Raw genomic sequence first — 27357 nt, forward strand, 5'->3', positions numbered from 1 at the left:
CATTTTAATATTAATTGTGGTTAGTTTAAAAGCCCTCTGCTTTCCTGGTCACTGCCTTCCCTTGCTCAGATACTCATCCCTGTCAGCTCCTCCCCTCTGCTAAAAAAACTGAGGGTCTGAGGCTTTCTAGCTTCTCTGTGCTTTGGTTCTTCTAGAGTTTTATCACAGCCTCATTTTGTTCCCATCTAACATCGTGGAAAGCAGAGAGAGTTAGATATCTTGGGTGGTCATGTATCCATCCCAGCAGGGGAAGTGAACCCAGCCTTATTTTGGATGAGGAAACATGGCACAGTGCAGGGGCTAGGAGGATACCCAAGCCTTCCACTGAGTGTGGGTCAAAGGGTGGGGTCAACCCATCACTAGCGCAGGTTTGGGTGGGGTGACTGGAGAAGCCCAGATTACATCGCTGCACCTACTCCATTCTGTCGACTCTAGGACCGGACAGGACCTCTCTCTGTGTTTCTGGACCTTCTCACAAGCTCCTCCTGGGTCTGCTCTAGTTTTTCGCAGCTTGGATTCCAATGACATTTTCCATTCGCCTACCTCTCTCACTGCAGCAGCCTCAGCCCTCAGTGTTATCTGTGGCTGTTGCCAAGACACTGGGAAAGTTAGGTTTTTTCCTTGACAGGAACTCTTCTGAAGATCTCACCTAGGGAAACGTCACTGGAACTGACTCAGCACAGATCTTCCAGGTAACACATATCCAAGTGTTAAACAGAAAACCCTTCCTTTGGGTACCGACATAATGATGTGTCTCCTTACTCCTGAAGATCACCGATACCTAATGCTGATGGCATCATTGCCAGGTATGGGACAGTCTCCCCTGCAGCTCTGCTGGGGTGTCTTGGAACATATGCTTTGCCATAGGCACATCATCCACACGCACTTTGACTCCTCCACCATAACGCTTTATACCAGCCCAGCCAAGAAGGTATCAATAGACAGATGGCATGTACTGGCATTGTGATTCACTTACTTTTTTAAAAATTACGTGTATTCGTGTGTATCTCTGTGTGGGTATATACACATAAGTGCAGGTACCCCAGGAGGCCAGCAGAGGGCATCAAATCCCTTACAGGAGGTGGTAAACCACCTGAGATGAGTTCTGGGGACTGAACTTGAGTTCACTGAAGGAGTAGTGCATGCTTAGTCACTTTTCCAAGCCTCTCACTTTAAGTTTTGCCCATTTGGTAAGTTTCAGTGAAGGCCACTATGAAAACATATGGGCTTGATCCAGGTAGTATCTCACATAAGGAATCTCTAGGGCTGATTTCAGGGTCTTCCAGTAAAAGATCAGAAAAAAAAAAAAAAAAAAAACCAAGTCAGGGAAGAAGAGGAAGTGCGCCTGTCCCCTGCTCAGACGCTGAGCTTGTGAGGCTGGACTGGAGGTCAGCCCTGCAGACCACTGAAGCCTCAGCCTGTGCACCAGCCCACTTTGCTGACACGGCCAATTGGAATTATTCTCGTTGTGAGTAGTGTAGTGGGAGAGCAAACTGTAATTCTTCTAGTCAATCAGTGTGGCAACTTAGGGCCCCTGACTCACACCCTTCAGTTCTGGTACAAACTCCTCTTTTCCCTGGGTTTCTTGCCCAAGAGGCAGAACTGTCTAGCCCAGCAAACCATCTAGTACAGACATGCCTTGCTCTGTAATTCAATCCACACTTTGAACCTCTGAGCAGGGCATTGGAAATGGCAGAGTTGGAGGTTCCTTGGGTGGAATATCATGGAGTGGCTGACTTATGCTCACAGGCTCTCAGCTACGGGGTGGTGAGCCTTCTTGTGGCTGCTATAACACAACAGATTGAATTTTGATATTCTAAAGTAAGAATGAAGCTGAACTTGGTAGTACATGCCTGTAATCCCAGCTACTTGGGAGGCTGAGACAAGAGGATCATGAGTCAGGGCCATTCTGGGCTGCAGAATAAATTCAATGCCAGCCCAGGCAACTTATTAAGCCCCTGTTTCAAAATAAAAAGAAAAATGAGGGCTTATGCTTGCCTACTGTGTGCCAGGCTCTAAATTCAACCCTCAGTACTGAGGTGGGGAATAAAAATTATTTCGCATTTAAACTAATCTTCAATAATAATATAGACTATTTTTTTTTCAAATTCTAGAAGTGGCCACTCTTTCTCCCATTGCTGTACTAATTCTTAACTTTAAGACACTTGATTCTTTCAGGTGACAGAGTCACAAGTACTAGATTAACAGTCAGAAGATACAAGGTTTTAATCTCAGTTTGGCACTAGCATCCCTCTTGCCACATGACTCAGAATGGCTTTTTAAGAAGCAAATAATTTAAGATCTTAAATCACATTGTGCATTTATGATCATTACATTAGACATTGTAACTTGCACCTGACTTGAACACGCATTTAAAATAGCACCAAATCAGCAGAACTTGAGAGGCAGAAACAGAGGCTGAGGTGAAAGCCACATATTTGAAGCCAGCCTGGTCTACATAGTGAGTTCTAGCCTGGTCTACCTAGTGAGCTCCAGACTGTACATAATGAGTTCCAGCTTTGTCTACATGACAACTTCCAAGCCAACGGAGACTTCCCCCCCGACCTCCCAAGGAGCCAAAACAAAAATGGAACCCCTATATGAAACAAAACAAACACATTAAAAACAAAACAAAACACAATGGCTTCACTCAAAACAACAAACAGCAACCCCAAGTGATACAAAACCAAACCAAAAACCTTTGCCAGACTCTGAACCAAAGTAGCAGTGGTTGCTTAACTTGGAAAAATGACATGTGACCTCCCCTTTTTAGAGGTGGGGTTTCTCACTAGGTAGCCCAGATCAACATCTGACCCTGGGGCTAAAGTAATCCTCCTGCTTCAGCCTCCTATAGCTGGGACTGTAGGTGAGTGTCCCTGCACCAGGCTCTCAATGTTCCCTTTTTACGAGTTCTTCATTCCAGGCAGTTCAAACACATTTCAGCAGCGCCTCTCCGGGGAAACCAACAAACAACAACAAAGATCAAAAAACAAAATCACTCTTGAATACAGAAATCGATGTGCTCTGTGACAAATGTGGGAATTGAGTTTAAGGATGCTTCTTCAAAGAACTGAAATTCTCTTTGAAAAAAAGCATGTTTTAGTTTATGGCAATTAAAGAAAACATGATATTGTCTCGTTTTTCACTGTTAATTGTTAGGAATATGGAGAGTTGGATGTTTTGCCAGAATTAGTCATCTGTGGTGAACATTTTCTTTGAAATAGAAACTCTGAGGGCTACTAACATTTTCAGAGTTAGACAAATTTTGCTTTTCTTGAAATGAAACTTAAAGACAGGAAGAGTTCCCCAAGGCTGATATCAAGTCAAAAGGGAAAGACCGTTCTACTAAAATTAAAGCACCCAATATTGCTATAAGTTTGGCAAATAGATTAAAAAAAATAAACCAAGATAATATGGATTCCCTCTCTCTCATTGGCAGTCAGAAACCAAAGCAAGGATACCAACAAGGAATGACTTTTGGAGTAAATGTATGGTCACACTCATCCACTGTGGTCCTTCATACCATGGGATCCCAGTTAGGAGTATGACTCCCTCTGCCAGTTAAGAACTGACTGCAGAGCTTTGGGTAAAGCCTTGAAGTGTGTCCTGTTCTTTTTAAAACATTGGCTTGTTCATCCCTCTCCCACCTCGGGGTGGGAGGTGGGAGACCGAGTGAAAGCTGCCCAGAAGAAAGCCCATTGGTGGGCTTAGAAAGAAGAGAGAGAGGGTCACACCCTCATTGTTCAACAGACTTACCAAGCTGATGCTGGGCAACTATATATACTCAAGACCCACTAAAGGGCAGGGATTTGGGACAGTCTCAGTAGAATGAAAATTCCCCATTTTAGGACATGGCCACAGACAGTGGCAGCTTTTTATTTTTGACATTGACTCACTGCAAAAAGAAAACTTGACACTTGAGTAAAAAACACTCGAAAGGAGAGCAGTAGGCACTTGAACAAAGTGAGAACGGCTGAGACCTCTCCTCCCACCCACCCCATCTCCTAAAGAACCAGCCTTGGAAGGCGGTACCAGCACTGGCTGCACACACCGAGGAGATCCTTGTCCACAGAATTCATGAGGTCACTTCACCTGTGAATGACAGCTCTGATTCTCCAGGGATTAACCCATGAACCACCTCCTCTCACTTCCTTGGCTTCGGAGTGAACCTTCTGTAAGTCTGGGATTAAGTTAGAATTCCCATCTCCTATATTTGGTCCCCCAGAAGTTGTGAGAAAGGAAGACAGGAAGAAATTCTTTTGAAGCAGAGAAACCCAGATGACATTCCTGAAAAGCTTTCTCCGTACTCAGACACCTGTTCAGAACAAATTTGAGGCTTGAGATTCTGCAGATAGCTTACAACGAAGATTACTGCATTCCTTCCAGGAAGTGAGATAGTGAGATGTGGGAACAAGCATGTATGCACAAGCACACACACACACACACACACACACACACACACATTCACTCACCAGAGCACCGGAGATCAGAAGACCTGGGCTGCATACCACTCCCCTACAGGTCCAGGCCCATACATAGCTCTACACAACCTGGCCTCTTTCGGAACTTGCAAATGCTGAACAATATATGCAGAAATATACCAATATTGGATAAAGAGTCTCAAAACTGTCATTGTATCAACAAGTCCATAGGAAGCCACCCAGCCCTTCAACATAGGGAAATGTCGGGTTAACTCAAAGTTCTCATCAGAGTCCTAATTTAGTCACTTCCACATAGAAGGGGACTGACTGGCTTTCTAATAACCAGGATCGACTTCTTCCCCCTTGGTGTGGCCCTCAGGCTGACCTCTGCAACACTAGCCTTCTCCTTACTTTCAAAAGTCTGGTGCTCTTCAATGTCCTTTCAAAACACTATGGTTTTCATTCATGAAGCAACCGGAAAAAACTGCCCGCCTTCAGGCAAATGTTAAGAAAATACAAAACATCCCAAAGCAGGCTGGGTATGGCAGCACATCTCTGTACTCCCAACTAGCCCTGAAACTAAGCAGGGTGGCTGGACTCTTGACTGTGCAGCCAGGCTAAGAAATACAGCTAGACTTCTGACTTAAAACAAAACCGAACAACTAAACAACCAACCAATCAACAGCAAAACCAATAGAAAAGCACAACAATGTTTGATGCTTTGTGGTTTTGTTTTGGTTTGTTTTGTTTTGGTTTGGTTTTTGGTTTTTTTTCGAGACAGGGTTTCTCTGTATAGCCCTGGCTGTCCTGGAATTGGTTTTTTATATATGTTTTAGCCACAGCATAGGGCTAGCAAACTGTCACAACTCCTCCTCCGTTAGGACAAACACATGCAGTAGGGCTGGCACCGCAGGGGCTTGGGAGCTGAGGCTGGAGAATTGGTGGTTCGAGGCTGGTCTGGGCCACTAAGTACAGAGCTTCATACCAGTTCAAGCTCTGAACTTACCGGCTACTAGATGGTGTGGGCTGGCATACAATCTGCCTTCCTCCATCCCTCAAGAGATAGAAAGCATTTTGACTAGGGTGTGTATGGAAGGGGAGGAGAGTGCTCACTGAAGCAGCCTGTTCAGGCTTCTCGTTCAAATGGGAGGCTCTATAGAGATGGGTTTCCTTTCTTACTAGGGGTTCCTGTAAACATGATGTTGGAGGGGGGTCTTCAGGAGAGAGAAGACTCTTGGGGCTGCAGGGGAAAGAGGGAACTTGTGTGGATATTCTGCATCGTGCAGAAGTCTCCCGAAATGCTTTCCATTCTTAGGCGAAGCACAAAGACACATTCCTTTCAGCCACTTTCTCCAGAGCACCCTAGCTCCTTTAGCCACGCCCAAACAGAACCCTGGGCTAGGTCAGAGTCCCACAAGAAAACAAACAAGGCTTTGAGTCTTTTGTGACCAAATTTCAAAGAACTGCTCAAATTGAGAGAGAGAGAGAGAGAGAGAGAGAGAGAGTGAGAGAGAGAGAGAGAGAGAGAAACACATGCTCTACCACACACTGTTTACTACTTTTGACAAACACACCCAATCAGAAAGAAGAAATCTGGGTTTAGCTAAACCATGGAAATGTTTGTAAACTCTTGGCTGTTGCTGCCCACTGAATGAAGTCTCTGAAATTAACCTTTTAAGAGTCAATGCCTGAAACTAAAACAAAACAACAACACCATCAACAGCAGCAGCAGCAACAACAACAACTACAAAAACCCTGGCTACTCCCGCCCTGGAAAAAAAGACTGCTTGCCAAATTCAAATTTGCCTTGGCAAGATGCTTACCAAAGTAACAATTCAGCCCTTCTGTGAGGTTACAAAGAAAGCATTTCCCCTTGACTCTGGAGAGAAAGCCTTTCATGTGATCTTCAAATTATGTCACTTAAAGGTACACCAAATACACTTCTCTTTCCTATTTCTTGTTTCTTCCCACACTGCCTAATACAGACTCTGTGGGGTGAAAACCAACAGGGAGGTCCACTTGAGGCTGGACAGGAACAAGGTCCCCGAGGGTTGGTCTGTGTTCTTTTCTCTGGGCTGAGGGCTTGGACACAGGTGTGCTCCCCCCACCTCGCCCCTAGTCTTCATACTCCTAGCATATGCTACAAAACAAAAGCACCCACAACCTCTGGAAAGACAGTGAAAATACTGTCAATAAGCATGCAGGTTACAGAGGGATGCACAGCCAGAAAATGCTCAACAGATGTGTCACACGCATAGAGCAAGCGCAGGCAGCAACTGGGACCTTCCAAAGTGGTACAACCCCCACCCCTGGGTAGAATCCTTCTGCAGTTCTAAACATCTGAAGCTTGGTGTGTAGCATCTGCCTTAAAAGGGAGATCTTTCCATTCAATTCAGATGGGAGAGTGTGTCATGTGGAACTCCAGGGTAAACTTCATCCCAGACAACTTACAGGACACACCGGCTGACAAGGGTTACAGCACATCTTACATTTGAAGTGGGTAGAAGGGCACTTACCAATTTGGTCTTCTGGGATCAGTGACTCAATAGGGGGGTCCAGTTCAGAGCTCTGAGACAAATAGTTCTTGACCTGGGTCATAAACTGCCGGATGGTCTGCAGCATATCGGTGCTGGACACATGGCACTCCTTGTTCTCCTTCAGGAAGCTCACGTAGTCCTGCACCAAGCACCCAAAATAGGTGCATTTGTCCCGGGACAGCTCGGCGATCCTGCGGACCATCCGCTTCTCAGGGGTCATGAAGGAGCTGAACACCCCGCTCATCTTTCGCAACTGGGACTTGACAAGCTTGGGCAGCACAAAAGAGCTGTTCCTCTTCTTTTTGGACTTGATGGGAGGTGCCATGGTCTCTTGGTCACTCTCCCCTTCGTAGTCCTCCAGGCTGCTGGTAGTGTCGGCCTCATACCCATACAGAGGCATGCTCCGGTCGAACTCCAGCGAGTCGGAGGAGGAAGTGGAAAGGCTCATGTCGCTCAGCCTCTGCCTGGCTCCATGGCACGGTGGTGGCTGTGATTCAGAGCCGGGCGGCGGCGCCCTTGTGCAATCCCCGGGGGCGTCCCTAGGCGGGGCTCCACCTGCGTGCCCAGCTGTGCCCATCTCTAACTCCAGCTCTAGCTCGGGCTCCGGCTCCGAGCTCCGGCTGGGCCGGCGGGCAGTCAAGGTCTTGGCGCTGCTTTCTGCTTCCAAAAAAGAAGCCTGCTTCTTCAGCCGGGGTGGAGGGATGGGAGTTGGTTTTGTTCCAAGCAGAGCTACGTTCCCATGTTTGCTATGGTTGACTGTTTCTGGCATGCTCGTCTGGGGTTCAGTCCTGGATAGCCCAGGGCTTGTGTGCAGACTATTAATAGCGGGTGGCGGGGGCCTGGGTGGGGGGGACCGAGGTCTCTCGGTGCCATTCGCGTTGGGAGTCCTTGTGCTCGGCCGCTTTGGGCCTGTGCTGAGGTCCTGGCTGTGCACTTTCAAGAAAAGAGGATTAATAAAACACAAGGCTCCGTTGGTCTGGCTGCACTCCAGCTCCGAAGGCGTCCTGGTTTTTATAGAATGCACTCCATTTATAAGGCAGAGCTGACGCAAGGAGGCAGGGCAGATGCCGGCTGAGGGAAGAGGCCTATGGGGAGGTGGGGAGTTTGGGGGTTTGTTGTCTGCCGAGGAGCTCCAAAAATCTGTAAGTCATTATCAGCAAAGACAAGAATGTAAATATAGTGCACTTGGGACATTCCTTCACACACACACACACACACACACACACACACTGTAGGGCAACAGGGGCTTAACTTGGGGTCTGCTTTTTTCCTTTGATCCTCCTCCCCTCCCCCCTTTCCCTTACTGGAAAAGGCATGAAGGCAGCTATGGGTTCACAGGGAGACTCCACCAGGGGCCTCTCACCTTCAAAGCTTTGAGAAAGGTTGGCTGAGCCAACAGGCAGCTCCAGCCCAGCCCTTCACACAGGTAAGAAGGACAAAGAAAACTGGAATAAGTTCAGGATAAGCTCGTAAAGGACAGGGAACTACTGAGCCTGTGCTTTTCAAAATTCCACTTAGCCTAGAGAGCAATGCCACCCTTTCCCATCTACTCCCGGGTGCCCTCCAAGGAGGCGGCGGCCAGCCAAGGAATCCATCTGGCCTCCAAGTTCCCCTTTATGAGGTAGGACCAGCAGCTGGGCCTGGGGGATATTACACAATCTGTGGTTTTACAGATTCAGCATTAAAACCTAACAAAGAGGAAAAACGGCATTCGAGGGTCCCATCCCTACAGGGGGTAGGATGGGATACAGAGTGTGTGTGTGTGTGTGTGTGTGTGTGTGTGTGTGAGTGTGGTTCATATTAGGTTCTAGACATCAAACACTGTGTAGTCTGATTGTCAACCTATCCAAAAACCAAAGTCCTAAAATCTTAAGAGAATTCTCTTTCCATCTAGGAGGAAAATATTTAACTAAAGTTAAACTCATACTGATTCTGCCAGAGCATTGGGGTAAAGTCAAACCAGGTGAACTGTGTGTGTATTGTCAGCCACTGTGTGGTAGAATCTTGCTGTGGGGTGGGGGTGGGGTTACTAGCAGAAGCAGACTTCAGGAGTAAGTCCCACCTGCCTGAGTAAGGACCTTAGGTCAGATGAGGGACATGGCCCACAGCAGTGTGTGTGTGTGTGTGTGGGGGGGGGCTGATTAAGAGGGGAAGAGACAGGTGTCATTAAGAGATCTTCATCCTTACCCTCCTCACAGCACCAGAGTAGCAGAGGTGTCTCTGTACCACTGAAGATAAAAGCCCCACATTGCACCTCTCTTTCCCTTAGTGCTGCCTTTCCCCAGAAAATTACCACAGAAAGGGAAGGCTCTGGCATCTCAAATGGGCTTATGCTGGGCTCACTACTTCTGGGGAGCCCTGCTAGTTTGATGAGAGGAGATTTAGGGGTTACCCAGGCACACTTAGCTCCAGTATTTGAGAGTCGGATGGGCATTGGGTAATGAATCCTAGAAAATGTGACCTCATGGTTCCGAGAGCTGCGTTTTGTTATGGAAGCGAGATTCTTACAAGTGTTTTTGATGTAGCGATGGGGCCACAAGGGATTCATTTTAAGACAGAGCCAGGCATGGACACCCACTTACTTAGTCCCAGTTGGGCTAGTTCTTCAAGCTGAGACTCCGTCTTGGCTGTTGAAATGGCATAAGGCAGCTTCAAGGTGAATGGCAAAACGTCCCTGTTGTAAGCAAAATGGAGAGAGAGAAGGTTTGTAATTACTTGGCTGGCGATTCTCTCTTACATTATTATTATTATTATTATTTTTACTCTGGAAATGTTTCATCTTAAACCGTCGAAACCATCTCAAGTGGACACCCATACCACACGCAACCAGACCTTCTCTCTTTTTGGTGACTCTCATCTAATTTATCCCACTGTGGGACAGGCTGAGACACAAGGCTGCTTGATTGAATCTGTGCCAATGATCAAGTCTCCCTGATGGGTAGCATTAGGGGTGCAGAGTTCAATATCAGAATGATTATGCTGGTAATCTCATCACTCTTGTAATGCATGGTGACCCACTTGGCGAGATGCTAACCCTTGTGTTGCACTCTTCCTCTCTAGACGGGGACGTTCAATCATCAATCCCCATCACCTTACAGGCAGCAGGCTCTCAGCAAGTGAGTACCTGCTGGCAAGAAAGTATCGAATGCAGTTTCATTGTGCCACATTCCAACTGGAGATCACTCATGTGTGCTGGAAATGAAAGTCTCTACTGTGTTTTACAGCCGATGTGCTCTAACTTGGATGTACACATACATAGGTCCCGGGGGTGGGGGGTATCGGTCTAGTCATATTACGAATTGCATACTTAGATTCAGGCAATCTGGGTGGGGCTCCCAGGTCATGGATGTCACTTGCCATTGGATCAACCTTCGAAGGCAAGTTTCAGGTGCCTCATGTCAACAACCATCAAAGAGGATGGCACCATGTGCTGATGTGCCATATGCAGAGGGGACCCAGAGAGTGACAAGACTAATAGGAAAGCACAACAGGTTCCTGCCATGGTCAGGGCAAAAAGTCTTCAGGAGCAAATGCATGGGCCATGGTATGTTTCTCAGACAGGGGAGAGGCACATGGAAGAAACAGCTGCTCATTTTCTGCAAGGCTGAGAACCAAGCTCTTAGAACTCATAAGGTTAGCACAGGTGTCAGCACAAGCCCCTGTCCAGGTGAATGTCATATTCAAAGACAACAGTGACCCAAACAAAAAGGTGTTATCTATTTATTTATTGGTAGTGTTGTTGGACTTATAAAAAATAATTATTTACTCCTTCACTCCACAAATGTTTATTGTCAGCTAGGAGAAACAGACATTGTTCTGGGCTAGGAAGAAAACACGCGTCCCTGCCAGAGGAGAGAACCAAGACAATGAACACTACCAGGATATAAACAAGTAAGCTATGTACAGAATTTATGGGAAGGGCCACAGACCATGGGAAAACATGTGTGAAGGGGAAACAGACTGCTTGAAGCCAGGTGTTAGGAGGCACGCTTGCAGCACTGGGTATGACAGGGAGGCTTAAGCAGGAGGATCAGAAGTTCCAGGCCAGCTGGAATTTGCCACACAGCAAATTCCAGAACAGCCTGCCTCAAAAATAAAATAAATAAAAATAAAAATATAAGAGGGCCAGCCAGTGAGATGGCCCAGTGAATAAAGGTGGTTGCTATGCTAACCTGGATACCTGGGCTTGATCCAAAAAAACCCATGGAAAGATGAATGGAGAGACCTGAGTCCAAGAGTTGTGCTCTGGCATCCACATGCACGCCATGGCACCAGCAACTCCCCCTCCCCCCACTCCCCCTTTAAAAAAGAAATTAAGCCAATAAAGAAAAAAGAGTATTTGAAAGCAATTAGAACCTAGGCCAAGATTTCTAAATAGTTAATTCAGATTATATATAATATACATATATATACATTACACACACATACCCACACAGTCTGGGGGGGGAGGGGGTCTCAGGAAATGACCAGTAGTTAAAGCACTTGCCTCACAAGTTTGAGGACTGGAATTTAGAACCTTTAAACCTATGTAAGTGTCAGGCGGGTAGGTGACCCCTGTAACACGACTCTCATAAAGCAGAGGTCAGGAACTTCCAGAGCAAGCTGCCTAGTGAGGACACCCATAGTGCTGAGCTCTGGCTTTGGCTGAGAGACCCTGCCTCAGTAAGGTGGATGTACCACTGAGGGTGATTGCTGACGTGCAATAGCACATATATGAATGTGCACCCTGCCCACATGCACTCACACACATGCACAATGCATACACGCCACACACACAATCAGGAGAAGATGTATCCAGTGAGTAAATCACACAGGGAAGACAATTCCAGGGAGTGGGAACAGTTGCCTGGGATGGGGAGGGCCTGCTACACGGAGAACAGCAGCAAGTGGGTCACTGTGGCAGGCACGGAGTTAGTGAGCGATAGAAACGGAAGCTCCTGCCTCTTATTTTGTCATCAAAACCATGCCTTGCAAGTTTCTGTTGAAAAGAATCACACACCAGATCATCCTGTTGTTTATGGTGAGATTAGGCAACACTGTGGAATGAACTAGATCAAATCTGGGCGGCTGGAAAAATCTTGGAACCCTTAAAGCTGTTGACAGTCAATTACAAAGCTGCAGAGTCCATGAAAATAACAAAGCAAGGGTGTTCCGACACCCAATGGTGTCACCCAAACTCTACTGCGCTCTACTCCGATGTCAGGAGGCTGCTTCTCCTGAGGGTGTCCAGCCCTGATCAACTCCTGCTTCCATGAGACCTTTACACCTGACCTGAGATTGTGAACAGTTTCTTCAGTGTCCTGGTGGGGCAGTGACCCTGGCTCTAACCTGAAGTGGAGACTAATGAGAACTAGAATCTTGTAACATGAAAGTATATCGCAAACACGTGTTTGTAAAAACCTCACTCAGTCCATTCAAATCTACTTTCTTTATGCAATGCAGAGAAAAGTAACTTGTAACAAAACCAGCCTATGTTTATTTTAAGCTTTTACCTAGCTCAGCATGCTGTCTGGAGTCCAAACATCATCTGACAGCTTGGGTTTTCTTAATGACATAGGAAAGGAAGCTATACCTGGCTTTTGTTAATAGACGGTTGTAGGTTTTGACTTATTTAGACAATTAGATGTTGTACATGAGCCATCTTACACTGGAGTACCCAGCATCTTAACACACACACATGACACACACACACACACATGACACCCCTCCACACACACACTTGTTTTTTATCTCCACCTCATTTAAAAACCAAAGGAGCCCCGATGTTAAAGTTTGCACATAAAACAGGACCAACATCTTACATACAGAACTTTCTCCCAAGAGGCCCAGTACATGCACAATCTAGATTTATTTCATCTTTGCTCTGTATGTTTTGTTTCTAAAGGAAGAGAAACTAATATTAACCAGCTAGTTTTGCTTCTTTTTTAGATTTGCTTTTTTCCCTTATATGTATGAGGTTTTTTTTTTTTTTTTTTTTTTTGCCTGCATGTATATCTTGCCAAATGTATGCCTGGTGCCCTTAGAGGCCAGAAAGGTATGTCGGATTCCCTGGGACTGGAGTGACAGCTGTGATCCAAGAATCAAATACCAGTCCTCTAGAACACCAGACAGCGCTCTTACCACCGCCCCACCCCAGCAATTTCTACAGCAACTCAGAGCTGCTGGGTTCTGATTATATGATGGTAAGCAAGCACCTCACTCTTAGAGTTCTAATTCACAAGGCTGCCAGGAGGGCAAGGGATAATGTGCCTGTTGTACCTGGCACAAATATGCAAGACATAAGCTATTATTTCAATATCAGAAGTACGGTCCTAGCCGGGCGGTGGTGGCCCACACCTTTAATCCCAGCACTTGGGAGGTAGAGGCAGGTGGATTTCTGAGTTCGAGACCAGCCTGGTCTACAGAGTGAGTTCCAGGACAGCCAAGGCTACACAGAGAAACCCTGTCTCGAACAACAACAACAACAACAGAGGTACGGTCCAAGCCCAGTAGCAATATCAGTATCACCTGGGGGCTTACTGGACATGCAGAATGTGGCACAGCCCAGACCTTTTGAGACCCTCTTAACAGAGTTACAATTGATGCTGGGGCACAATTGAGTGTGAGAGGCAGCTGTTTCTCTGTACTATGCTGGCAATGCCCCAGCTGCTGATGGGTGGCAGTCACTACTTCTTTTCCCAACTTTCCTTTCCATTGAGCTCATCCAACACTGCAAGTTGGGTGCCCACTCACTGTGGATTCTTTTGTCCGTGCACACCAGGCCCGTTCTGTGTGGGAACCCACCAAGATAAATGCTCTACTAGCAACTAGGTAGGAAACTTCAGAAATACTTTGGAAAGACTGGATCCTGTTGGGCTGGAGAGATGGCTCAGCAGTTAGGAGCACTGACTGCTCTTCTCAAGATCCTGAGTTCAAATCCCAGCAACCACATGGTGGCTCACAACCATCTGTAATAGGATCTGATGCCCTCTTCTGGTGTGTCTGAAGATAGCTACAGCGTACTTAGATGTAATAATAAGTAAATCTTTGGGCCAGAGTGAGCAGGGCTGGAACGAGCGGGTCCGGCCAGAGTGAGCAGAGGTCCTGAATTCAATTCCCAGCAACCGTAGGATGGCTTACAACCATCTGTACAGCTGTGGGTGTACTCATACACATAAAACAAATAAATAAATCTTAAGAAAATATTTTAAGACTGGATCCTGTCAACCACTGATGACCAAGCATGTCAGTAAGGAACATTAGAGAAGTAATGGAAGCTAAGGAGAAATGACTCTCAGGCCCCTTTACCTACAAATGTTGGCGCTGGATTGATTCTTCTGTAAGCACCTCAAGTGTATACTGTGCTTGGTAATTTGCCAACGGCCTTCTTTTACTTTAGGATTTTTAATCACCAGCCTGCCTGGCTACTCCAGCAGGTACTGTGGCCTGCTTCTGAGTATAGAGGACAGAGACAGGATCTACTCTCTGTGGCTGCCAAATATTTGTGGGTGTAAGGCTCTTTCCCAACAGCAGCACAATTACTGGAAGGCAAAGTTGGAAGGAGAGTTGACAGCCAGCCTCACCTCTGGCTGACATGTCAGCACCAACAACCTCTCTAACCTGGGTGGCTTGAGACCAGATGGGGTGTGGTCTCCTGGGGTGGAGGTGGCTGAGGGAAGGGGTGGGTGCTGCCGGGGCTATGTCTTTGGGTAACATGTTTCCTTTAAACCTTTTAGAGACAGGAATTGCAATCATCATAGCATCGGGTTGCTATTGGTTTTAGTTATGCAGCGCTTAAGGAAGCTGGGGAAGTTCACTGCTTGAGATAATACACCTCACAACTGTTTAAGGGTTTTGTTTGCCTTTTGCACAATTTTAATATAATCCTGAATGGTCAGGATATAATTACATTAAAAATATCATACTCGGGGCTGGTGAGATGGCTCAGTGGGTAAGAGCACCCGACTGCTCTTCCGAAGGTCTGGAGTTCAAATCCCAGCAACCACATGGTGGCTCACAACCATCCGTAAGGAGATCTGACTCCCTCTTCTGGAGTGTCTGAAAACAGCTACAGTGTACTTACATATAATAAATAAATAAATAAATAAATAAATGAATAAATCTTAAAAAAAAAAAGCACGTCCCATTTAAAAAAAAAATCATACTCTTGTTCTAAACTTTGACCCCAAAGCTTTGTATTTGCATAAAGCAGCTCCAGTTTGTGGTTTGTGTGATACCCAGCACTGCAACTGCAACACACGTCGCCCTGCATATATGTTTAATCCCAGCACTTGGGAGGCAGAGGCAGGCGGATTTCTGAGTTTAAGGCCAGCCTGGTCTACAAAGTGAGTTCCAGGACAGCCAGGGCTACACAGAGAAACCCTGTCTCTAAAACAAAAAAAAGTGTGCATTAAATACGAATATATTTAGCTGAGTTTTAAAATTCTGAAGAAAGAGAAGTGATGTAGTGTTCAGCTAGGCAATGTCTTCAGTCTCTTAATTGAAAAAGACGTGTTATGAGCAGTTGTCGCTCAGATGTTTAGGAGTGAAGCACACAGGTCCCAGGAACTGTGACCCTACCCTGGAGCGTCCCTTTGGGAGAGCTCCCCACGCAGGCACTGCCCATCCTGGGAGCTGCCCTCATTTCCTTCCTGCTAGTGAGCAGGGCTAGGGTCTCCTCAGGAGATGCCTCCTCTTCCTCATGCTATTCACTGGATAGCTTCAGCTAGCCTGAGAACTTAGTTGTTATGCTGGGCAGAGAAAATCAACAGGATGATGGATGCCAAACAATCTAATCCTTAAGTTAAAATAAACTGGGCCAAACCAAAATGACTCTCCAGTCTCAGTGAGGCAGCCGTAAGTCGTGAGTTCTGAAAAGATAGTTCCCTGTCATTACTGCAGTGAGCAAACAGAAAAGCTACGGAAGCCAGGCCAGGCTCTGCCTGGGTTAAAACAGGCAAGGACCAGTCTGAAGAACTGGCTCGACCATTAAGAGCACACTTACTGCTTTCACAGAGGACCTGGGCTCTATTCCTAGCACCCGTATGGTGGCTCACGACCATCCATAACTCGAGTTCCAGGGGATCTGATGCCCTCTTCTGACCTCTGTGGGTACCAGGTGTGAGTGTAGTGCACAGACATGCATTCAGGCAAATACTCATATGCATAAAATAGAATAAAAACTTGAAAGGAAAGAAGGAAGGAAGGAAGGTGGGAGGGGAAGCAAGCAGGCAAGGCCACCTTCTGCAGGCAGCAAGAGTTTCTTTGCTTAATCACTGTGAGAACACTGGCTTCACTTGGCTGTTTTGATGTTTTGTTCTTTGGCATTGCTAAGAATCAAATCCGGGGTCTCAGGCTTTGTAAGCAAATGCTTTACCAGTCAGCTACAACCTCTGGCACAAGAACACTGACTTTGAAAAGCTGTTATGTGTGTCAAGAAAAGAATAATAATGGAAACCTACCACTCACATCCTTTCAGCCCTGGAAAGGGTGTGAGCACCCAGGTGGCCTGAAGAAGAACCATGCAGGATTAATGGGTTGGTTTAAAGAATCCATACTTGAGAATGGGCTCTGTCCCCTGGAGTTTTCAAAAACACTATTGGAGACCTTGACAAGCTACAGGTTTATGTACTCATTCTCTCTCTCTCTCTCTCTCTCTCTCTCTCACACACACACACACACACACACCTTGCCCTGCTGTGTTCTTATGGATGCATGTTTATACAGGTAGGTATATCAGTATGTGGGTGGGTTTGTGTTTATGTATTGTGTGGGCATGTTTCCTGGTAAATGGGTCTAGCCATCAGGAGCCATGGGGCCAGCTTGAAGAAAAAACTATGCTAATGAGAATTTGCATCTGGAGGGCCAGGCAGCTGTTTCCATCTTAAGCTTAATACCAGAATGGGGTGAACACCTTAAGCGGCAAATCCTTCCCTGACACCTGGTAGGTGACCAGCCTTCTCCAGACAAATGTCTAGATCGTATCATACATCGAGCAGGTCCTTTAAGTCATGAGATGCTCAGAATCCTTACCTGCTGATGCAGTAGAAGGCAATGAGCCGGAATAAATCTGCAAAGCTGATTCCTGAGCCTTCCAGGGAAAAGGCTAGAAAAAAAAAAAGAGAGAGAGAGAGAGATTCCAGAGGTGGCTGGATCTTCCTGAGTGTGTCTGGGAAGGAAGGGCATCTAACACAGCATATGTAGGCCTGTCTCCACCCTTTTAGACTACTGTGCAGCTTATCCAAACCAGCTGTGAGGGGGTTGTCTGACAGCCAGACCCAGCTTTAAACAGCCAGGAGGCCGAGGGCGGTCTTCCTGACTCACTCTCAGCACACACTCCGTGCATGGTAAACACTCCCTTGCACAACAACCTTTGTTTGTTTTGAAGTTCAGAGCACAGAGTTGGGCAGGGGCAAGGGCTCATCTGGCTGTACTGTGAAGCCACCAACACTCAGCAGTAGTGGGTTAAAGGTCCCCCCACCCCAACCTTTCTTCTTAGATTATGGACCTTCAGTGCCATACTCCCTCTGGTAAGTCAGAAGCCCTCTCATGTAGACACAAGGCAGAGGGACGTGAACCAGGAGGTCAGTTTAAGGGTTCTAGAAATCAGTTCTGAGATACATTCTATATAAAGATTCGAAAATCCAGTCCCCTTGCCTGGCCCCATCACACAAGCTCCCAAATAAAAGATGCTTTCTGACAAGGCGCTGTTGCCACATGTATGGCTCCCAGACGGTGGAGGCAGGGGTGGCTTGGTTTCTAATCCTCACACCTTGGCCAACCACCTCCATCTCACCTGTGAAATAGACAGGAACAGTTCCCTGCCAGCCAGAAGGATGGCAGTAGAATAGAATGTGCATTTAATGAAATACCTTACGTCAAAGAACTATACATGAATATATTTCTGGAGGTGTTCATTACATCCTCCAGAAATAATGCTAAAATATCTGTTATTGTAGTAAGCCCTTCTCCCATCCCAATGTGTATAGGATATAGGCTAGCAGGGTAGATATCATTATCTTGGGACTTGGGCCTGCAGTAAGCCATGATGGATAGGATAAGGCTTTGTACAAACTAGCCCTTTCAGTCACTTGTAAGTCCCTTGGGGAGGATTAGAGGGGATGACTGAAGTCTTGGAATCTGATGGAGAAAAAAAAAAAAAAAAGCAAAACTTCTGGCTTCAGGAAACTCAATAAACAGGGGTAGGGGTGGGGCCCGAGGTTTCCTGACAACAGTGTGCTTCAGAGGGAAGGAAGTGGTTTCTTTGTCATGGGGAACTTTGGGAATTGCAAGGGATTTAAAAGCCAGGAGAACTTGTTGCTGGTTGGGCCAGCAACCTTTCAAAAGCCAACTCAGAATAACGGGGTCAATTTAACGTAAATTCATTATTTATTAACTCACTGTACACCCACTGTCTTTAAAATGGCTGTGGGTCTAAATTGTGCTGTCAGATTATCTCTGGCATTCAATCTGTATTTAATCGTTCCCCAGGTTCAGCCTACCCCGGGGGTCCTGTTTCCCAGTCACCCTTGATTGTGTGAGTTCCTGGTTGAAGCAGATCATGTATGCAGGCAGGGGTTTCCTGTGCCAGAAATGTCACGTCCATGGATCCTATGTCAGGCTATTGGCTTAAGGAGACTGGACACGAGGGTACGGGAATCTCATGCCTGCCGGTCAGTTAGCCTCAGCACCTTCAAATGCAGGGACCAAGCCACGCTCCATCCTTGGGGCTCCCCAATTCTCCTGGCCTTCACCCCTCAGCTTGCTAACCTAGAATTTTCAGATCTCTCCACTCTGTTGTGCAGACCATTTCCTGACCCTTTCTTGGAGACTGGCAGTACCTCAGAACTGTGTGTTCCCTCTTTTATTTAAAACTTGGCCTCTCGAAACTCCACATTCTCAATGACCAGAAAGTAGACAACAGAAAGAAAACCAAACAGTGCAAAGCAACAACTCTCGGCAAATCTCCAGCTAGTCATCTGCCCATGGGGCTGGATTCATCTTGATTAACTGCCTTTCATAGAAGACTGAACAGTGACTACCTGGAGGGAACTTGTGTGCAAAGAGGCTCATTTAGTCATGAAGATGTGTAGATACAAGTTTTGGCTTTAGACCTTGTAAAGAGGGCTCTGTAGCTGCAGGTGCCCTGTGGTTTAGTCATCAGTAAACCTGGGCACCCAATCAACACTGTACCCAACAGGGGACAGGGCAAGAAAGTCTACACTCAGCCCCTATCATGTGTCAAGCCTTAGGGTGCACACAATATGCATGGGTTGTTTAACTGGCCTATGACTTGCTCTGAGGTTAACATCGCCTCACTGTGGGGATGGGAAAGCCAAAGCTAAAGGCCAGGACTAGACACATCTGTCTGCATCAAAGTCCAGGCTCCCTCCCGTCAGCCCTGCCCTCACTATCTGACACTTACTGTAGGTGCTTTCCTTTATAGTAAACTCTTTGAGAGGTGCTCCAAATTCACAGGGCAGGCGAAGGGAGAGGACTTTCTTCTGCATTTTGGAGGATTTCCGAACCAAAAAGATCTAGGAGAAGGAAAACGAAACACATGTTAAGAAGATTGAAACCCGGGTGCATGCGTTTTCCTATATATGACGCCCTGTGAATAAACATTTCCCATAGACAGCTCGGTGCAGGACACTCTACAGAGAAAGTTAAGAGCTTACCGAGGACACTTCACTTTCAAAAGGGGCTTAGGGGCCGGAGAGGTGACTCAGTGGTCAAGAACACTGGCTACCCTTCCAAAAGACCAGGGTTCAATTCCCAGTGCCCTCATGGCAGCTCACAACTGCCTGTAACTCCAGTTTCAGAGGAGTGGACACCTTCACACAAAAATAGATGCAGGCAAAACATCAATGCACATGAAATGAAAATAACGTATTCAAAGGGGCTTAGAGGAAGCCTGCTTTCACTCTGATGGATCCCAACCTTACCGATCCCTTGTTTGCACTGGCATTCTGGTGACTCTTGCACTGTCTCAAATAGCTGTCTTGGTGGGTGAAACAAATTCTAAACAAAGATCACATGGTCAAACTGTAGATGGTAAACTGTGAGTTCACTGGCAAATTTGTGAGCTCATGGCAAATTTGAGAGAGGAACTCGAATTTGCTAAGAGTGAAAAAAGCAGTTATTTTTTAGTTTTAGGTTTTGCTTTTGAATATGAATTTCTAGCTTCCTTTGAAAAATGAGATAGTACGTCAAGTCAGACAATGACAAAAACCTTGAGAAGGAAAACAATGGCTGCTTCATTTGGGAGGTAGGTATCAGGTCTCTGATGTTCACCCCAGCCAACACTGAGGCTGCTCCGTCTGGTCCTAACACTGTCTTCACCAAATTGTTTTAGACCAAAACAATTTCCAGTGATGAGGTCAAGGCCACTGGGCCTGCCAGTGCAGAGGCAGGCCAGCCATGCTCTGCTGTGTAGGTTGAGTCCTCCTAGCTCCAGGAAGCATCATCCACCTGCCTGCAATCAAGTGAAGTGCAGAGTGTGGTGGCCTTGGCTAAGTCCTGGTCCCTGTCTATAGCAAATGGTCCCTTTTCCTTAAAGATCCCACAGTAGTTATCTCTTTCTTCTGCATTCGAACCTTACATGCTCACCTTCTCTCTCTTGCTACAGTATTTCACAGCTGACCCCCTCACCCACCCCCACCCTGGAGATCTTTGCCTTTCTTTTTATGTTTACACTACCCATGATGCTTATTGGGGGAAGGTGTGACCAGAAAATCTTTTGAGTCCCCCCACCCCTCACCCCCCAGTAACAATGGAACATCCACGGAACTCTCCTGGTTCACATATCTGATCACTTGGGCTCTGGGACAAATTAAAACTGAGGCAGAAGCCCTGCAAATAACATCCTGGGTGAATGTGTTTGGGGTAAGGGATCCAAGCTCTGAGAGGCGGCTGTTGGCAGAGATGAAGCACAGCTCCCTTCTACAGGACAGCCAAGGCCACACAGAGAAACCCTGTATGAAAAAAATATATATATAGGGACTTCCCTGGAGACTAGTTAGGGACCAGGCGATCAGGAGTACAGGCTCTCCAGGCTTTATGTCGCAGGGGCTGACAAAGTCAGGCTTGCAGAACACATCCACCCTGGTCCTGTTTCTGTGAGTAACTCTGTATTGAAGCAGAGCTGCTTACTCCCTTCACATAGTATCTGTAGCTGCTTCTGCCTGGCAAAAGCCTGTGCTGCATAGGTGTGACAGACACTGTTTGGCCAGACAAACCAACTATCTCCACACTCAGGCTCCTTACAGAGCTGTCCACAGACCTCTTGCTTAATTAAGGGTGCCGAAACATCCTCAGTACATTCATACATTCATGCCACCAGGACCAGGCCTCTAGCCACCTGCTTTTCCTTCAGCCCCCATGATCACTTCTGGTCCACATGGCGCCTGTCCTCAGCCTGCCCCATCTTGTCAGGAAGGCTCTGTCAAGAGCTCAGGTACGTGGATAGAGAGACTATTCTGCTAGCTTGCTCCTCATACAAGCCTCAGCAGGAATGGCTATGCCCCACCCAGGAGGGGAGCAGGGCAGGATGGGGAACTACTACCTGGTAAGGTCCTGCTTCAGAACTTTTGGCAGAAATGCACAAGCACATAAATCAATTGGTAGAAAGCAGAGGCTCCCAGGAAGAAGTTTCTGACCATAGAGACCAAGCCTGGGGGCAACAGCCCAGTAGGCTGCTTAAGGAATTCTCTCCAAGGATGATCAAATAGTGCCCCTCATAGCCCCTCCTGGAGCTGGGAGGACTCCAGCTACACAGCAGCACATGGCAGGCCCACCTCTGCACTGACAGGCCCAGTGGTCTTGACATCATGAAATTCTTAGTCTTGTCTGTTTCTGTATTTAGGAAGGAAGAAAGAAGCAAAGACAGGCAGACTCACTTGTAAGGACAGAGTGTGACAGAGGTAGGCCCTGGCAGCTACAGGACTCTAAAGCTGAGTTTGGTACCCTGCTGCTATGACATTCCTCAGCTAGCTGTTAATAGAATTTTTCCCCATACTATCCATGTATGGCTTAGTTACTTTGTATCTATTTGTATCTATCATATGCTTTAAGCCTTATTTTGTCTGTGATTTATTGTATTTGTCTTCTGTTTGGAAGTGGACATCACACAGAGGGATGTTCTACAGTGACAGAGAGCCTCTATCCTGAACCTTCCCCTATGGCAGCCTCCTGTGAGTCCTGAGTACTGAAAATGTGGTTAGGGAAAGTCCATAACTGAGTTGCTATTTTCATTCACTGTAGTGTGTTAGAACTTAAATAGCTACAATGGAGGTGAGACCTTATCACAGTGAACAACACAGGATATGCCAGTCACACTGAATAATGTTTTGCTGTTGCTGTTTATTTTTAAGAAATGGAGCTGTGAAGTGGTATTTATTTATTTAGACCCAAAGTTGATATCAGGTATCTTTGTCAATTACTCTATGCTATATTTACTGAGACTGTTCAATTGAATCCAGAGCTCACAGATTGGCTGGTGGGTCCATACTCTAGTTCTTATACTTTATATGACCAGTGCCTTATCTACTGAGCTATTCCCTAGTGCCATATATGCATGTATGTGTATGTGTGTATATATGTATTTGTGTGTATATGTATATATACATATACACACACATATAGTATATATGTATATATGTATTTGTGTGTATATGTATATATACATATACACACATATAGTATATATGTATATATGTATATGTGTATATGTGTGTACACACACACACACACACACACACACACACACACAGTTTTTCTACATTGCCCAGGCTGGTCTTGAACCTAGATCCTTCTGCCTCAGTCTCCCAAGTACCCGGATTACAGATATAGGCCGCCATGTCTAGCTACAGTGAGTAGCCTGACAAAGGGGAAGCAATGGCCCCAGATAGGTAGTAGCTGCTGAAACACAATCAGATTTTGATTGACATGGAAAGCTACTGAAAAGTCAAGGAAAATACAGGAAGCCCAAGAAGACAAGCCTCTGGTCACAGACCTTTCTAAGGTTGTATTCCCAGATGAATGACTGAACCTCACAGGGTTCCTTAACTCAGAATGAAAGAAGAGCATAGGGAACAACCAGGGATCCAGAAGCAGGCTCAGAAGGTCAGGCCTGGACCTCTGGCCAGGGGCTCCACTTCCTTCCTTTGATGCCCTGGCGCCCTGCTGAGCCATACAGTCCCATAATTGAGAAGATGAAGACAGGAAGACAGGCCTGGAAAGGAATCTACTCCTAGAAACTGTCTTATGGACCAGAATTTTCCTGCATGGTATTTGATGTCTATACTGGAAGCCATATGGCCCAGGAGCTGGAAAGAACTTTCTGGCAATTTTTCCAAGTGTTCCTTTGTCAGGCAGCAGCATACCTGCCTCAGCTCCCGAGTTTTGGCTCTTACCCCTGGAGGCTGGGCCTGCAGGACCTCTGCTGCCCCCTCCTCACTCAGATTCAGCTGCAGCCATATGGGATGGGTATGCAGGAGCCGGTCCAGAATGCTGAGCCTGTTGGAGAGGCTGTCATAGCCAGAGTCTCGGGGACATGTCTTCCCATCCTTGTCTTCAGAGTAGCCACCATCCTTGTGTCTCACCATGCTAGAATAAAGAAAAGAACAGGGCTCAGTGACTGATGCTATTCCCTGGAACTTACTGATCAGATCTGTCACAGCATATGTATACACTGGGGTCACCACCCTCCAGTCAAAAAGTATGGAGGACAGATTCATTTCTTATTTTACTCTACCTGTATTTTCAAAAGGTCCTAAGTACCATAAACTGTTTGGTTTAGGTTTGTTTGTCTTTGGGCTAAAGTATTTGCTACTTGGAGGACAGAACGTCAAACTGCTAAATTTCAGGCTTTCTGATGCCTGAAGTCTCAATGCTTAAAAGCACTTGTCACAAACACAAGTTCTGTTGTGCTGTATTACAGGCAAAACACACTTAAGCATATTTGTTGTGTATCTAAATTACTGGTTTTCATTTCTTCTTACAAACCTAAATATTCTTTATCCCCAACATTATGGATAATAAAAATATCATAATTCAATGGTGCTGTATGTGATGTTTGTAAAATCATATGACATTATTCATAAAAGCCAACAAATATGTGCCCTAAAAGCTTTTTATAGTTGGGTGTGGTGAGGTGGCACATGCCTTTAATCTCAGCAGTCAGGCAGTAGAGCTAAGGCAGATCTCTGTGAATTCAAGGTCAGATGGGGGAACATAGTGAGACCTTGCCTCAACAGCAACAAACAAACAACCCGAACCCCACAAATAAACAACTAAAAAAACCATAAAAAAAAACCCCAGAGATGCAACCCAAAATGTGACTACTGATAAGAGGCTAAGCTAGATTACTCAGCTACAAAGTGGAAGGCTACCACACGATGCCCCTGGAGAACAGCATGCTAAGTGAGAAGAGCCAGGTGTGTGAGTCTGTCACCTGCTGTGGTGGTGGGGCAACGGGGCACTGAGCTAAGGTCACAGTATTATCTGACTCTATTGCACAAGTTCAGGATGGGAAAAGTCTTAGGGAGAGAAAGTAGGTTAGTGGTTGGCTAAGATTAAAGGAGAGAGAGATGAGAATCAACTACAAACAGGTACCAGGTGTCTTTGGAAGTTGTAGGGAATGTGGTACTTGGTAACGACAAGGACTACACAATGTCATGAATCCACTAAAAACTCCGGAATGACTCATGTCCTACAAATGGAGAGGTTTTGTGGTCTGTGAATCGTATCGACAAATAAGCCTCTTTTACTGCCAACACTTAACTGTAGGTGAGGAGTGAGCAAACTGAGGCCTGAGGATGTATGGAGCTGCGGGACTCTACCAGCATGCAATCAATCATTTACTTGTTGAAGCACCACACTATGTACTATGATGCTGGTTTTAAAGAGGGTGCTGGTCTAGGCACACACACGTATGACCGGTGTAAGTCTAGCACTTAGAAATGGAGGTAGAAGGACCAAGAAATCCAAGGCAGCCAAGTGTGGAGCACAGGCCTTTAACACCAGAAGTTTGGCTGGCTTTGAGTTGGAGGCCAGATTGATTTACATAGTGAGTTCCAGGCCAGCCAAGGCTACAGGTGAGATCCTGTTTCAAAAACACAACACAACACAACACACACACACACAAAAGGATCAGGGGCCAGATCTTGATCAAGAGCATGTACATGCTCGGGAGAAGAGTCCTGAAATTCTAGTCCAAGGTGGCTTAGCTCTGGGGACTCTCTCCTTCTCCTAACACTGATACCTTTCCTGACTTGGAAGGAACAAGTCCCTAGCACAGTCCTGGAACGGGCAGCAGGAACATCAGACTTAATCCTTGTGGCCAAAGATGCATGCTCAGTGTGGGATATATTCAGTCATCAAACACACACCCAGGGTGTGCACTAGATAAAGCCTCAAGATTGGGGAGGATGAAAGAGTGGAGGGTTGCAGAAAGGACACATGAGATTGTCCATGTGGGTGATGCCAGTCCTCAGAAACAGCCAAGCCATGCTGACATCATGGAGACAGAACCAGAGCCCTGGGAAGACCAGGGACCATCCCACCTCTGGCCCCAGTGTCTTGGTTTTATACCAATCTAAACAGCCCATATTTCATTTTTCTTCTAGATGCATAGCTAAAGCACCATCTACACAGGAGGCTGAGGTAGAAAGATCAGTTGAACCCAAGAGATCAAGCCAGTGAGATTACAGCTATCCTTTATGCAAAAGCCACTGAAGTCCCTCTGGGTGTCCTAAAGTGACGATTCATAGAGGTAAAAGGACAAACTCTTCCAAGGAAAGCTGATGCTAAAATCCCTTTTGCACAGGTGAGTTGACGACCACTGCCTCTCTACCCTGGCCATTTACAGGGATCATCAGAGAAACTTAGAGTCAATAGTGACACTGCTCCCCAGGTCAAGTCAATGACACTTTGAGGCAGGATGTGGGTATGAGAATGCAGGGGAATCCAACTGGACCCACATTTAAAAGCTTTACACCTTGCCAATTTTTTGAGTGTGGGGATCCTCTGGGGACTGGTGCAGCCGCAGACTCCTGGTTTTGACCCCCACAATTCTGATTCTGTAGGTCCTGGTGGACCAGAGCCGCTGAGTTCTCCCAGACTCTGGGGAACACGCATCTTGTGCATCTGAGGACTCCGATGTACGTGTCACTTGACTGCAGAGCTAAGTAGAAAATGTGCACTTTGGGTTCTGATCAGTTAGCTGTTTGGTTTTGTTAGGGGGCTGGAGGAGGGGATGGTAACATGCCACTAAAGAGATGCTTAAAGTTCAAAATCATTATTTCAGAGTCAGGGAGATGGGAATACAGCACTTGCCTAGTATGTTCAAGGCCCTCGGTAGGTTCCTCAGCATTTCAAACCAAACCAAACCAAACCAAACCAAACCAAACCAAACCAAACCAAACCAAAATAACTCAAAAACCATAGCCCAACATTTCCTATCAACACGAATTTACCATATTTTAACAAGTCCAAATCTGACAGTGTCTAACACAATCACGTTCCTCTCCCATGTGTCAGGCAAGAGGTGTTTTGTTTCTCCTAGACAGTCACAGCCCACGAATCTTCCTCCCCAGCTTGAGGTTTTTCTGTTTTGTTTTTTTAAAGCTCTTTGCTCTGAGGATTGACCTCAACCTAAGCAGTCAGGGCACAGACAGGAAGATGGTGAGTAAGATTCATGGAGCCTCATAAAGAAGAAACCATAAATTAGACCTGGCAATTAGTCTTTGGTATTGACTTGATCCAACCAGCCACGTGAGGTTTATAGCGTATTATTACAGGACAACGTGGCTTTTATCAGGGATAATCTTCAGAAAAGAGCTGATGGGTGAAATACGGACTGTCAGGTGTGTGCTGCCAACCCCTCTTGAGTTCTCTCTCCAGGACAGGAGCCCACACCCTGGTTGTTAGGGACACTGGCTACCAACAGCGTAGAGCCTCCTCATTCTCCTGGAAATGCCTGCGAAGCTGTATCTAACCCAGTGGTTCTCAACCTTCCTAAAGGTACGACCTTTTAATATAGTTCTTCATGTGGTGATCCCCAAGCATAAAATTATTTCATTCCTACTTCATAAATATAGTTTTGCTACTGTTATGAATTATAATGTAATATCTGATATGCAGGATATCTGACATGTAACCCCCAAGGGGGTGGTGACCCACAGGTTGAGACTGCTGTGCCATCTCCCTGGGAAGCAATCATTGCTCCAGACATACAGGTGTGGCTGGAAAAGGGAGTGACTTTTTTTTTTTTTTCCTGAGGTAGGGTTTCTCTGGGTAGCCCTGACTGTCCTGTAACTCACTTTGTAGACCAGGCTGGCCTCGAACTCAGAAATCTGCCTGCCTCTGCCTCTCAAGTGCTGGGATTAAAGGAATGCGCCACCACTGCCCAGCAGGCATGA

The 27357-nt window shown here is 46.3% G+C and overlaps 1 protein-coding gene across 7 annotated transcripts in view; it reads right to left on the minus strand.

Annotated features, from left to right (window-relative positions):
* The window catches only part of Rin2 (Ras and Rab interactor 2), a 206771-nt gene that overhangs the window by 19490 nt on the left and 159924 nt on the right, over positions 1–27357 (minus strand). For all 7 annotated transcript variants that reach the window (XM_085833612.1, XM_029472237.2, XM_029472239.2 and 4 more), the window contains 5 exons: positions 23350–23542; positions 19362–19473; positions 16970–17042; positions 9541–9632; positions 6938–8098 (listed from right to left, as the gene is read on the minus strand). In XM_085833612.1, the coding sequence (XP_085689738.1) occupies positions 6938–8098; positions 9541–9632; positions 16970–17042; positions 19362–19473; positions 23350–23542 (1631 nt within the window). The remainder of the gene's footprint in view (positions 1–6937; positions 8099–9540; positions 9633–16969; positions 17043–19361; positions 19474–23349; positions 23543–27357) is intronic.

This window comes from Mus caroli, unplaced genomic scaffold (genome assembly GCF_978045245.1).
Source record: "Mus caroli unplaced genomic scaffold, Mus_caroli_1 scaffold_2, whole genome shotgun sequence".
Classification (NCBI taxonomy): Eukaryota; Metazoa; Chordata; class Mammalia; order Rodentia; family Muridae; genus Mus; species Mus caroli.